General features: G+C 40.3%; 1 protein-coding gene and 1 pseudogene across 3 annotated transcripts in view; one reads left to right on the plus strand and one right to left on the minus strand.

Moving 5' to 3' along the window:
* Positions 1-9,349, minus strand: part of LOC104760082 — a 24,034-nt pseudogene extending 14,685 nt beyond the window's left edge.
* Positions 12,140-14,556, plus strand: part of LOC104758991 (alkaline/neutral invertase A, mitochondrial-like) — a 3,821-nt gene continuing 1,404 nt past the window's right edge. The window contains exons 1-5 of one of the 3 annotated variants that reach the window (XM_019239801.1): positions 12,140-12,494; positions 12,908-13,250; positions 13,387-13,546; positions 13,683-13,894; positions 13,993-14,486. In XM_019239801.1, the coding sequence (XP_019095346.1) occupies positions 12,244-12,494; positions 12,908-13,250; positions 13,387-13,546; positions 13,683-13,894; positions 13,993-14,486 (1,460 nt within the window). In that variant the 5' untranslated portion in view covers positions 12,140-12,243. Of the gene's footprint in view, positions 12,838-12,880; positions 13,251-13,386; positions 13,547-13,682; positions 13,895-13,992; positions 14,487-14,556 lie in introns of all 3 variants that reach the window. The other 2 variants (XM_019239800.1, XM_010481967.2) reach the window with 2 other exon arrangements.

Here is a 14,556-nt window from a genome sequence, read left to right on the forward strand (position 1 = left end):
ATAGCTCCTTCATCTCTTTCCTTGACTCACAACTCTCAAGAAAGAACCGGTCAACATGATAAATAGAACAAGCTTTTTCAAAAGTGGTACCTTGGGGAAGTCTTCCTACAGCTCGGTTGAAATCGCCTAGATCTCTTAGGCTTATCATGCATGGGTACCAATGATTGTTCAAGAGGGTGAGACAACGTGGTTCATATTGGAACTGTGTTCCCTTGAATGGCTCATCTTCTTCTTCATAAATCTCCCCTTCTTCAAGTTCTTGCAAAGGTTGGACTCCTTTGAAGGTTGTGATGGTGTTACAAGCGACATGGGGTATTGATTCGTCTTCTCCTTTTTGAGAGGTGTCGAATGAGTTGAGATTGCAGGTTTCAGTCTCCATGGAACCTTGTTGCTTGTTCTCCACGAAATTCTCTTGTGTTGAAGTAAAAGAAAATTTTCCTTTTCCTAAAAGGAATTTAGAATGTTTTCCTTTTTCGAATAGGATTTCCTTTTCTCTTACTTCTTCCTCGACGAGCTGAGCTCCTTCTTCTGGTTTGTGTTCAGCAACACATGAGGTTAGATTCTCAATCTTATCATCAAGATCTTGGTTCTTCTCCTTTATTTCTGATTCAATCTCCTTAAGCAGCATATGGTTCTCCTTGGTGAATGTAAACTTTTCGGACATAGCTTCTCCAAAGCGTTTTTGTTCAAACTCGAGACCAAACATCTTGCTCTCAGCTTCATAGGCTCGGTTCTCAAGCTTCTGCACACGCCTCCTTGTGTCTAATTCCTTGTTGAATAAAACTCCATACTTGGACTCATGGTCCCTTTCTAAGTCCGAAACTTCATTGCCCAAGTCTCATCTTGGGCACTCTTGAGATGTCTCTCTTGTTCTTCTTCAAGACAATGGAGTCTTCTCTCCATGGCTTCAGCATCCTTAGATCTTTGATCCTCTATGCTTCTAACTCTAACAGCAATGTCATCGATTTTTCTTGAAAGATTGGAATCGATTTTGTCAAGCTTCTCATGCAGCATCTTCATAGTCTCATCTTGAAGATCAGCTAATTGAATATTAGGTCCAGCATCTTCTCTTCTTCAGCTCTTTGTTGGGTAGACATATGAAAATTGTCTTGATAGGCTTGGTGAGGGAATCAAATTTAATAGGGCTCTCAGCGTGGATAGGGGCAGGTTCCCAATCTTCATAAACATCATAAGGTGCTGGAGATGGTCGAGTTCTAGGGTTACCTCGGTAGAAAGCTTCCTCTTGATGTTGGAGTTGTCAAAAATTGTGGTTTTCGGTAACTTCTTCATTAGGGAACTGATATGTCATGCAACAGTAGAAGTCTTTGAGCTCTTCTTCTTCATCTTCTTTAGTAGATGATAGATCATAAGACTCATCATTCTCTCTTGGCAAATCTTCATATTCTATAGCTCTCTCCTTGAAATAAGCTTCTTCTTCATCGGTTGGGTAATCTTTTTCTCTAGTCCACTCTTTGGACTTGTTAGGATCGGTTGGGTACTCATATGAGGCTCCATGTTCTTCTTCAGAATCAGTAGGTTGATATAATTGATCTTCACTCCAATTATTGCATTCACCGGATTTGTTGAATAAGGTTTGTAAGGCTTCAACCTTCCACTCTAAACGGCTCTCGATGGTGTCAATGGTGTAACCCATATTGATAATCTTCATTCGGTCATCATCAATATACTCAGTGTTGTTTAAGACTTGATTGTTGACACCATTGATTTGTTCCTCCAAGCGTGTAACGTCCTTGGTGATAGTCTCGAGTTTGGCTCCAAACTCAATGCTCATCTTGTCCAACTTAGCATTTAGAACTCTATCAGCCTCCTCTTGACTTGATATAAGTTCATCCATCATCTTCATGATCTTGTCTTCATTATAAGAGCTCCTTGAAGTGATTGGTTTTCGATTGTCATAGAAAAAGTTTTCATTGACATCGACTTGCAAGATTTCTTGCGGATGAAGGTATTGGTCCGTGGCAAAGCATGGCACGTCCGTGTGGTACGGAATGTACGAATGGGCAATTGGGCAGTAAGCAGGTCCCATAGGTTCTCGGCCTCCAGATGGTCGAGTAAAAGAACTGCGACAAGGTCGCCTAAGTGATGGTACAATGGTTGTCGAGAGTGACCAAGGCTTGTACCGTGCAGCGAGTGGGCTTGCGGACCGGATGGGTCTCCGTCCGTGGCTCGGTAATGTGACATGAGCTCAGCAATAGTAAGGTTTTCAAAATCTCCTGGGAGAGCGTCGAGGTTCATCCTCAAGGTCTCCTGAAACAATGAAAAAAAGAAAAATTAAAAAGCAAGGTGTCCTAGACGTTACTCTAGTTCCTAGACTCTTGTAAACAACAATCTCTCCCCGACAACGGCGCCAAAAAGCTTTGATGTGTGTGGTTTTTCACTTCAAATCTTTTACCTTAAAAAGACCACATAACTACTGAAAGTGCACAGCTAATCGATAGTAGTATTTAAGGATCGATCCCACAGAGAGAGAGTTGTTGTCCAATGGAATCCGCCGGAGGTAAGTAAGGCTAGGACTCAATAAAAATAGGGTTTTGGTTGTCACTGTTGTAGCAAGCAAATGAATGTAAATATAAGGAAGTAAAATAAATGAAACAAGCGTTGGGCATCAAGGGGAATCGCAAGGGTTCAATGATCTATCTATCTAGGAAAGTTTAGGATTAGTTTGTTTATCTAAAACTCGGACTACGAAACACTAATGAACCGTTAACTTAATGTTCTCAAGCTAACCGTCTAAGATCACTAAAATTCATTACTCAACTGTCCCAGGCAACGACGCATAGATCAAAGCATTTAAAACAGGTTCGATTATAATCCGTGGAATTCCATAGGTAAGGGGTATGTGCTTCCTATGTCTCCCCACACATCTAAGCTAGGTCAAGCACACATGCAAGCTTTTGGCAAAGAGCGCACACTTTAGATCATAGTTAGTTCATGGGGCTAACTTAAAGCATTAAGTAAAGACTTAGAATTAAAGCATAGAATAAACAGATTTAAATCTAACAAACCCTAAAAATTGACACCTAAACTAAGATCATCTCCCCCCCCTTTGATTTATCCCTTTAAACCCAACTAGATAACTACTCTAGCATGTTTAAGGGAATCATCAAAGAAAGGTTTAAACAATTCCTAAACATAAAAGAATAAATAGAGAAGAGGATTTTAGATATTACTTCAATGATTGTCAAACAAAGTTGTAGGATCTTCTCCCTTAGAAACAAAGTACAAAGCAAATAGAATAGAAAGAGTTGGTGGATCTCAAAGCTTCAAAGAGAGGGACGAGGGAGAGGTCTGGACGTCGGCTGCTCCTCTGTTCGTGTCTCTTGGCTGCTCCAATGATTGCACACTCAAAACCCTAGAGCTTAGAAGAGTATTGATAGGGTTCTGTCTAGGTTTAGGGTTTTGTAAGAGTAGAAACGTCTTCTCTTGTTAAGTGCATGGCAAGGGGCGGCGTAGGAAGCTTCTAGAACGGTGGTGAAGACTTGGATTGGGCCGCCGTGGTGGTAGCTGGTCAGGCCTTCAATAAAAAGCCCATTGGCTTGATGGTTCTCCTTACGTCGGTTTAAGGTACGTCTCGGTAAATCGGGCATAACTTCTGGATGGTTGGATGGATTGACTTGATTCCACTTCGAGGAGAAATATGACTCTCTCAGCTTTCCATAGACACCAAGTACGTCGAAATATGAGTTCTGGAATTTCTTCAAACGTTTCCCATACTGTAAAGCTCTAAAACTTTCCTAAAACGTATTTTCCTTGTCTTTTGGCCTTTTTGCTATAAAACCTGTAAAACCTTCTTGAAACCTAAAATACTTGATAATAGACATTAACGCCTGGAAATCATATCAAACTCTTCCTAAATGCATACTAAAACTATAGCTAAAATGGGTAAAATAATGATGTTATCAGGGATCTTAATGAGTTCGACCTCGTCGAAACGTTTGGACAGAAGTCTGACGACGTTGAGGTAGGCGGCCATTGGTTCGGTTTTGGTGTCGTATTCCCCACTGAACTGATTTGCGACGAGTTGTGAATCGCAAAAAGCCCTGATTCGTTTGATTTGCATCCCGCTGGCGAGTTTGAGTCTGGCGATTAATGCTTCGTACTCGGCGACATTATTGGTTGCTTGGAACCAAATCCGGAAGGACTGTTCCAGAATTTCCCCGGTCAGAGATGTTAACCGAACGCCCACACCGGAACCTAGATGGGAGGACGCACCGTCGACATGCAGGATCCACTGTCCATCTATCGGATCAGATGGCGTAGGCTCGGCACTGTCCAAGGGTAGTTCAATTAAGAAGTCAGCTAACACTTGGGATTTGGCGGCCGGGCGGGTGCGGAATTCGATATCGTACTCGCTGAGTTTGATTGCCCATTTCGTTAATCGTCCGGATTGATTCGGACTATGCAAAATAGATCGCAAAGGTTGATTGGACAGGACGGCGATGGTGTGTGATTGGAAGTACGGTCGGAGCTTTCGTGCCGAAGTGACGACTGCTAGGGCGACCTTCTCTACTGTCGGGTAACGGGTTTCGGCATCGTCGAGGGATTTGCTCACAGAAAAGATAGGTCGTTGCTCTCCTCGGTTGTCTTTCACGAGCACTCCGCTAACTGCAGACGTGGAAACCGCGATATACAGGAATAAAACTTCGCCGAGCTCTGGCTTCGCAAGTACTGGAGGTGTTGACAAATAATTCTTCAATTTTCCAAATGCGTCATGACAAGCCTCATTCCATTCGAACTTTCCTTTGGTCTTGAGGATTTGGTAGAAGGGGATGCACTTGTCCGTCGACCTGGATATGAAACGATCCAGGGCGGCGATTCGCCCGGTTAGTCGCTGTACCACTTTGGCGTTCTTGGGTGAGGGGAGGTCGATGATCGCTTTGATTTGCTTCAGATTTGCTTCGATTCCTCGCCGAGTTACCAGGTAACCCAAAAACTCTCCCGACTTGACTGCAAAGGTACACTTGGCCGGATTCAATTTCATCCCGTACTTATTCAGGGTGTCGAAGCATTGTCGGAGATGAGTAATATGGTCGTCAGCGAGCTGCGACTTGACGAGCATGTCGTCTATATATACCTCCATGGTTCTGCCGAGCTGTTCGGCGAACATTTTGTTAACAAGTCACTGGTAAGTTGCTCCGGCGTTTTTTAGGCCGAAAGGCATTACCTTGTAACAGTAAGTGCCCCTGTCTGTGATAAATGACGTTTTTTCCTGGTCATCCTTGTGCATCAAAATTTGGTTGTACCACGAGAGGGCGTCCATAAAGGTCAAAAGTTCGTTGCCCGCGGTTGCTTCGACGAGCTGATCGATCCATGGTAGTGGGAAGCTATCCTTTGGGCAGGCCTTGTTTAGGTCTGTAAAGTCTACGCAGACTCGCCATTTTCCGTTTTTCTTTTTGACGACCACTGGGTTGGCTAACCACTCTAGGTATTTTACTTCTACGATGGATCTTGCGCCGAGCAGTTTGTCGACTTCGTCATTGACTGCTTGCAACCTCTCTCGGCCTAGCTTGCGTCGTTTCTGTTTTATTGGCTTGTGCTTTGGGTCAGCGTTGAGCTCGTGTGTTGTGATTGTTGGATCGATTCCCTTCATATCGATCACAGTCCATGCGAACGTCGAGATGTTTGTCTTGAGGAAAAGGATCAGCTCGGTGCACATGGCTTTGGTTATTTCTGTTCCGATATTCACACATCGTTTTCCGTTGGTCTCGTCGAGGCTTACTTCTTCTGTTGCGGTAACGCCCTGTTGGATCGGGGTCGATCTTCCATCGGTCGGTGACGAGTCATCGTTGCTGACCCGCTGCTTTGATTGCTATAACTTCTTCGTTGTACGAATCTTGTGTTCGATCAGGAAGCAGGTCCAAGCGCTATGCTGGTTGCCGCGCAATGTAAACACACCTTTTGGGGTTGGAAATTTGACGCATTAATGGTATGTAGACGGGACTGCCCTCATCTTGTGGCGCCACGGTGATGATGGCGAACTGAGAATACCTTGCCATTCCTCCGACAAAGATCGGTAGGTCGATAGTACCGACTGACATGAGATGATCTCCATTGAAACCGGTCTGCCAGGACGTTCCCGAAGATCACATTTACCGAGCTTCCGGTATCGATCAAGATTCTCGTAACCTCACTTTCTCCGATCAAAAGTTCGACGACTAGTGGGTCGTTATGCGGGAAATCTAAGCCTTCCAAATCGCTGTCGTCGAAAGTTATCGTTGTGTTTTTGGAACTGATCTTTGACGGCCAGGATTTTTTCATTTCGGCTTTCTTGGTGTAATGTCTTATTGACCTGACCGAATCGTTGCATCCTGCTAGCCCGCCCATGATCATATTTATCCGTCTTACCGGGGGACGGTGGTCGGTCTGATGATCTGTGCGCGGTCGTTTGTAATGATCGTTGTTATTTACCGCCTCTATTTCGTCGTCGTTCTGGTCAGCGGATGCCTTGGAATCTTTTACAAAATTCCGGGCGATATTTTCAACTCGTTTGGAGTCAGCTTTTCCGGGTCGGGTCGTCTTGCTTCTGTCAGACTCGATAACTATTGCCCCCTTTTTGTAGCGCTCCATCAGTATCGTTTGGAGGTAACAACACTCCTCAGTTGACTGTGTGGTACTTTGATGGAATTCGCAGTATTGAGCTGCGCAATTTTCACCTCATTCCTTCCTGATGTATATATTTTCACCGATCGCGAAGGTTCGACAAGTTCGGTCTGGGTTTCGGAGAGGTGCTGGCGTGGCTCAACGTATTCGACCTTTGGAGCTGTGACCGTTGGTGGCTTGTTTCTGCGGCATGCTTCTTAGCGTTGACCACCTTTTCTTCTTCGACTTCTATGTGCTTCGCAGCTCGTAGTAGCGCGTCGGCTATGGTTTCTACATGGGTCAAGGACAGCTCCTCTTTAAACCGAGATTCGTACCACAGCGTATTTTTGAGTGCAACAATAGCTGCAGCGTCCAGAATCAAGACGTTAACGATGACTTCTTTAAAACGTCCGATGAATGATTGAAGCGATTCATTTCGCCCTTGAGTTAGCGCGTACAGATCGGCATGGGAGTTCTTGTTTTCCATCAGAACGGAGAACTGCTTTAAAAACTTGGTTATCAGATCCTTGATACTATCAATCGATCCGGACGGAAGTCGCGAAAACCAACTCAAAGCTGCTCCGGTCAAGTGCTCGGCGAATACTTGGCATGCTCCAGCATCGTACTCTGCCGGGCTGAACTGCAAGGGACCGAGAGCTACCCCGAAAGTAAGCAGAAAGTCTCGTGGCTCGGCTGTCCCGTCGTAGTAACCCAGCCTTGGCTTGACCGCTCGCTTTACTAGTGTGGTTGCAAGCCTTCTTGAGAATGGGGTTCGCTGAGTCGCCTCGAGCATGAGATCTACCTCTGGCGCTCTACTCGTTGCTTTATAGAGTATAGTTTCCATTTCTTGCATATTTTCCCTAATTTGCTTCAGCTCGGCATCCTTGGCGTTGTGGCTCTGCTCATCGATGCGCGAGTTGGGGTCGCGCTCGAGCCCGCCTGTTCTCGCATTCGGCCCTGGCATCATTCTTGCTGAGAAGAAAGTCGTCGAACCTTGTCAGACGGCCTGGAGATGGTTGATTTCTTCCTGGGATCCGACCTGTGTTGCGGTTAGTGCATCCAATCAAGTATTGGTTCGCTGTTCCTGCTGGTCGAGGCGTGCTAAGATCTCGCGGAATAGCTCGTCTATGCTGGAGATGGGCTGGCTGTTGAGCAGGGTGAGTTGCGCTGGATTCGGAGTCGGTTCTGTGGTCGTCGGGCTCACTAGGTTTCTTGAGATGATGAATGTTTCTGGACTCTCCGCTGTGGCAGCCTTTCTCGGAGCGTCCGGGGTTGGGAGGACTGTCTGTTCTACTTGATCCGCTGCCGGGGTTGTTGTTCCCCCTGACGATCCGGCTTCCTTGCTTCCTTCTTTGGTTGTTATGGTCATCTCGTGTAACTATTGTAGGTTCGTTCTTCAAACTTTCAAAGAGAATTTCAACTTGGCTTCCCCTACCTGGCGTGCCAAATTGTTGATGTCCAAATCAGTCCAATTAGAGTGTTTTAGTTCGGTATTTAGAGGGTCGAAGTTCTCTTTTATATATGAAAAAGTCGGGCGACAAGTGATAATGACGAGCTATAAAATGACGAAAAGGAAACAATTGACGAACTGCAAGCTCGTCAAGTCGATACTGCGAGAACCTGTTCTCTTGTACAAATTTCCTCCTCGTGTTTCGTGTCCTTGCACCGTACGCTGTACATTCACTATTTATAGATTAATGTGTCGGTTCGTTATCCGAAAAGACCAAAATACCCTGCTTGGCCTATTAATTCTTTTGGGGCTTTTCTGGACTGGGCCTATTGTTGGGGTGAAATCCACCCCTAATAGAGACAGAACAACACGACCAGCATCAATGATCTCTAGTATTCCCACACTCTGCATCTCTCCAATCACATCAGATATCCTCATAGTTATGCTTTTGATATCAGAATCAAACTTATGGCGATCCACTAAGAAGCAAGCAAGTCTTCTCGCAGATTTCTTGATCCCTTTTTCTTTGTCTCTTCTCTTTCGTCACTCAAAAGAAAAGTCTCGATTATATCCTCAGCATCATAAACAATGTCTTTGACATCTTCCAAGAAGTTTCTCACCCTTTTACTTTCATGTTTCTTGGCATCTGCATCGTTTAACAAGGACTGTAACCTTACCAGCTGACGTTGTAGTTCAAAAACTTGCTCATGAACTCCACTCAATCGCTCATTTTCTCGACTTAGGAGCTCCCAAAGCTTCTGAACTCCAAACAACACTACTCCCTCAGCCATCACTACCCTCTTTTCTGCTCCAACAATCACCAATTTCAAAGTTAAAAGATAGATTGTTTTGTTCAAGTGAGACCTCTTTGAAGTAAGTATAACTTAAAGATGTCAAGAGTTAAATATTAAAAAAACTTGTAAGTTTAGTGAAACGATTCAAGTTCGTGGTTGACAAGAAAATGAAAATTAATACATCCGGAAACAAGGCTTCTATAACCATAACAATTCAGAGATATTTTCTTAATCAAGAAGATTCAGACATTGGTCCTAAAGCAGATTCAAGAATTGACATTTAGAAAAAGGAAAAAAAAAAAAAAGAAGCAGATTCAATCATGTCGTTTAAAGAAGTACAAAAGACAGATGAAAGCAAAACACAAGCGCAGAAGAAAAAGAAGTTGCAAAAGTCACCTCTATTCTGAATCAGGAATGTGACTAGCTTTGTGCTCACAGAGTTCTTGGGAAGAACCGAAGAAGATTGGGTAGTTTTGTACTCTTTCAATTTTTAGTTTTAATTTATTTTCCCTACTGTTCTACTCTTGAATTTAGTGACGATGAGTCGATGACTTTAAAATAAGGATAACAAAATAAAAGTTTTTTTTGTCTTTTTGTTGAGAATGAAGCATGATTTTTATGTCTTTCAATATTTACAGTTTTCTGACAAACCTTTGAAGTTCCTAATTTTTTCAATTTTACGCTGGAAAGAAAATATAATCTAAATTATAAACATAAGAAATAATAAATAATATGTAATACAATTTTTTATACATATTTAAAATCTTTCTTACTATATTATATATATTACTAGATGAAGACCTGCCCGATGTGCGGGTTTAAATTTTTGTAAAATTAAATTAAATTTAATAAAAATAATATTAAAATTTGTTCTACGTTATTTATAAGTTTTATTTTTGCTATAATATGCTGATTTATATCTATTTACAAATTTTTTATGTATATTACCATTACCATTAAAAACGTATTTTTTACACCTAAATATATTGTATGTTATATATATATATATATATATATATATTTTATCACCACCTAGAAAATGTGTGTATGAACACATTAAGTCAACTATTATAGGTCTTTTTACTTTCACTTTTGCATAGTACTTTTAATTATTAAAATTATTGGCTAAAAAAAACCATATATTACATAGTATACTAATCAATAATGTATCATCACAATAGTGTATGACCAACCATGGAGAGAACCTCGGCTCCGCCCTCGTCTCTTATGCAGAGAATCTTGCGTCGAACCTCTTCTATCATGGAGAGAACTTTGGCCCCACCTTCATCCCTTATGGAACAACCTTGTGTCCAACCTCCTATACATTATTCCCTTTGGAGAGATAATCTTGCGTCCAACCTCCTCCACCATAGAAAGAACCTCGGCTTTTCCTTCCTCATGTGTGGAGACAACATATTTACGTCTTTCAATTATCTCAAAATGGCTTGTTCCGATAACCAATGAAACTAAAGACTCGTTTCTAATGTCATAAAATATTTTGATAGTAACTAATGTTAATTTTTCCATTGTATTTGTGCAAGTATCTTTGACACACCATGATGTAGCCTTTGTCTCTAGAACTCTCTGAATGCCACCTTTCTTAATGAGTCCCATGTCCACTCCCAGTTCATGGCCACCTTCTTCAGTGAGCCCCTTGTCTACTCCTGGCTCACCCATATTCGGCGGCCGGTCTGTTACGTCCGGGAGGAATACTTGTTTACCGACCCTACAAATCACCATATTACCGACCCTTCCTCATAATAGTTGTTTTGTCCTCGCTCGCACAGTTACGACAATCACTTCCCGAAATGTCACTCATGCTAAAACTACTTCAGCTCAAGCACACTTAACTCTGGAGTTCTCTTAACCCGTGATCGAAAAGATAAGTGCACTTTGGTGAAATAGGTTTCCAAATCAATTCTTTTAAACCTATCCGCAAACCATCGTGTCACAGTCTCCGAACTCCTATGGATCTATCAACAACAATTTATGTTTTTCCAATCTATCTATCTTTGTTTGTTGTAAGCTTGTTTTTGATTAGCCTATTTTATCTAACTATTAGGTTGATGAGCTTGTACTCCTCCTTTTTAGGATTGAAAGAATGGTAAAAATTATGTTTACACAAAAAAGAGTCTATGAACACCCAATCAAGGTTGAAAAATTAGAAGAAAATAAATTTGACATAAATAAAGAAATAATAAAAAAATTATAAGCACGATAATATATGAATCTCAAATAATTCAAAGGTGAAAAGATAAATTAAATAAAAAAACTAAAAATACTACATTAAATTTTAAAATGCAATATTAGAAAAGGAACACACATATATTTTTGTTAAAAATTTAGCTTTCAATTAAAAAAGTTCTACCAATAGAACAAAGTTGAAAACAATATTTTTGAAAAAAATATTTTGTTAGATGAAAATATGAGACGATCTATGTTTATATAGAAGTGACTATTTACAAAATTTAGAATAAATAATTAACTGTATATTTTCTTTAATCCCATTTCATTTTTTTTGTAGAATTAATAACTTAAAATTAAAAATAAGTAAATAACGTTATAATTTCAAATTTATGAAATATATATATATATATATATAATCTCTTTATAAGTATTAAAAAAAACTTTTAATGTTTATAATTTTTGTAATTTTTTGATAAATATATTTTTACATTATTAATATTGTTAAAAACAGAATATTTTGTTTTTTTGTTATAATCTCAAAATCTCAAGTTGATATAAACTTGATACATGTCAAAATCTTGTTAACAACTAACTTTCAAAACCCAATTTTATATAATAAGATATTTTCAAAATTTTATAATAATTGAACTTATTGTGGCAAAAGCTTTTAAATTTAATATATTATTTTAATTTTTTTGACAAAGTTAACAGTAGTACAAAAAAAAAGTTACATGGCATATTATTTTTGATTTCGTATAATTAATCTTTTTCAAGAAACAGGATAAAGTTTTGAGATTTATTTAATATATTCAGAAAACCATACTATTTAGTAATTTTACAGAGTCAAATTGGGGTGGTGTGGTTTGATTTTCTGGTTTGATCTGAACCGCCAATTCTTCTTTTGGTACTAGAATAAACCGGCATGAACCGTTATGACCACAAATTAAAAAAAAAAAAAAAAAAAAAAAAAAAAAAAAAAAAAAAAAAAAAAAAAANAAAAAAAAAAAAAAAAAAAAAAAAAAAAAAAAAAAAAAAAAAAAAAAAAAAAAAAAAAAGGAAAGAAAAATAATCTATTCTTCTTCCTCAATCCAATGATTTTTCCCAAAATTATCTTCCTTCTTCTCCATCGCTTAATTTAATCAAATCCCCAATTCATAAACCCTAATTCTCCATTTTTTACAGATTCTGATTTCGAAATTCTCGTCTCTAACCATGAGCGCAATCTATCTACTCCGCAGATTCTCCACGAAACCTCCTTCACGGTTTCATAGAAACCTCTTCTTCTCCACTTTCTCCAAAGAATCATCACCACCACCAGATTTATCACGAACCACCAGAACTATCTTCACCCAAAGATTTGCCCCTTCGTCAATTTGGTTTTTCCCCCAATCGAAGATTTCACCAAATCGACGAGAATTCTCAACATCTGTTGAAACCAATCCCACTGACAAAACCTTCGAGAGGATTCACGTTCAGAGCGGTGTAATTGTAGAGAGGATACACAAAAAAGAAGAAGAAGAGGAAGAAACAGTTTCTAGAGTAAATGTAGAAACTACTGGTGAGAGGAAAGCTTTGAGAGAAGAGAGTGAGGCTGAGAAAGAAGCGTGGAGGATTTTGGAAAACGCTATTGTTAGGTATTGTGGTTCTCCGGTTGGTACTGTGGCGGCTAATGATCCTGGAGATAAGACGCCTTTGAATTATGATCAAGTGTTTATTAGAGATTTCGTGCCTTCTGCTTTAGCGTTTTTGCTTAAAGGTGAAGGTGATATTGTTAGGAACTTTCTCCTACATACATTGCAGCTTCAGGTTTGTATGATGAATCTCTCATTGAATGTGTATAGTGNGAAACCAATCCCACTGACAAAACCTTCGAGAGGATTCACGTTCAGAGCGGTGTAATTGTAGAGAGGATACACAAAAAAGAAGAAGAAGAGGAAGAAACAGTTTCTAGAGTAAATGTAGAAACTACTGGTGAGAGGAAAGCTTTGAGAGAAGAGAGTGAGGCTGAGAAAGAAGCGTGGAGGATTTTGGAAAACGCTATTGTTAGGTATTGTGGTTCTCCGGTTGGTACTGTGGCGGCTAATGATCCTGGAGATAAGACGCCTTTGAATTATGATCAAGTGTTTATTAGAGATTTCGTGCCTTCTGCTTTAGCGTTTTTGCTTAAAGGTGAAGGTGATATTGTTAGGAACTTTCTCCTACATACATTGCAGCTTCAGGTTTGTATGATGACTCTCTCATTGAATGTGTATAGTGATTGTTGTTTCTATGGGTTGGAATCAACTTTTGATATAGGAACTTTAGTATGATGTTGTGTGGTTTGGTATTGATGGAGATTTGTTTGTTTTTGTAAAGAGCTGGGAAAAGACAGTAGACTGTTATAGTCCTGGCCAGGGATTGATGCCTGCAAGTTTTAAAGTAAGAACCGTGGCACTTGATGAGAACACTACAGAAGAGGTTTTGGATCCGGATTTTGGTGAATCAGCTATTGGCCGTGTTGCTCCTGTGGATTCTGGTCAGTAGATTCTCTTTGGCTAGTAAATTGTCAATGCATATGTGATTTGACTATTCGTTGAGAGTGCCATTGGGAGAGTTATGTGGGTTGTATTCTCCATTGGAAGTTTTTTTGGTGATTGTTTTCATTGTTTTAGGTTTGTGGTGGATTATTCTCTTACGGGCATATGGAAAGATAACTGGAGATTTCTCATTACAAGAGAGGATAGATGTTCAGACAGGCATAAAGCTTATCATGAACTTGTGTTTAGCAGATGGGTTTGATATGTTTCCAACACTTCTGGTCACTGATGGTTCTTGTATGATTGATCGTCGAATGGGTATTCATGGCCATCCCCTTGAAATCCAAGTATGTACAACACTAAGTCTTTGTTTGATTGTCTTTTCGCAGCGTTGATATGCATATAGTGAGACTTATACATACTTTTCTCTCTGGATATGTTGCAGTCATTATTCTACTCGGCACTCAGATGCTCCCGGGAGATGCTTTCTGTTAATGACAGTTCGAAGAATCTTGTAAGAGCCATTAACAACAGATTAAGTGCTTTGTCCTTTCATATCAGAGAATACTACTGGGTGGACATAAAAAAGATCAATGAGATATACCGTTACAAGACAGAAGAGTATTCCACGGATGCTACTAACAAGTTCAACATTTATCCTGAGCAAATTCCTCCATGGCTTATGGACTGGATCCCCGAGCAAGGTGGGTATCTCCTCGGGAACCTACAACCTGCGCACATGGATTTCAGATTCTTCTCGCTCGGAAACTTTTGGTCTATTGTTTCCTCCTTGGGTACACCAAAGCAGAATGAAGCTATATTGAACTTAATGGAAGCTAAATGGGACGACATTATTGGGAATATGCCTCTTAAGATTTGTTACCCTGCATTAGAGTACGATGATTGGCGTATCATAACTGGAAGCGACCCAAAGAACACGTGAGTTTCACTTACTCTTCATTTTCTCCTTTGTGCACTCCCTTGGCTTGTGGACAACATATGTATTTGT

The sequence above is a fragment of the Camelina sativa genome, chromosome 17 (genome assembly GCF_000633955.1).
Source record: "Camelina sativa cultivar DH55 chromosome 17, Cs, whole genome shotgun sequence".
Taxonomy (NCBI): domain Eukaryota; kingdom Viridiplantae; phylum Streptophyta; class Magnoliopsida; order Brassicales; family Brassicaceae; genus Camelina; species Camelina sativa.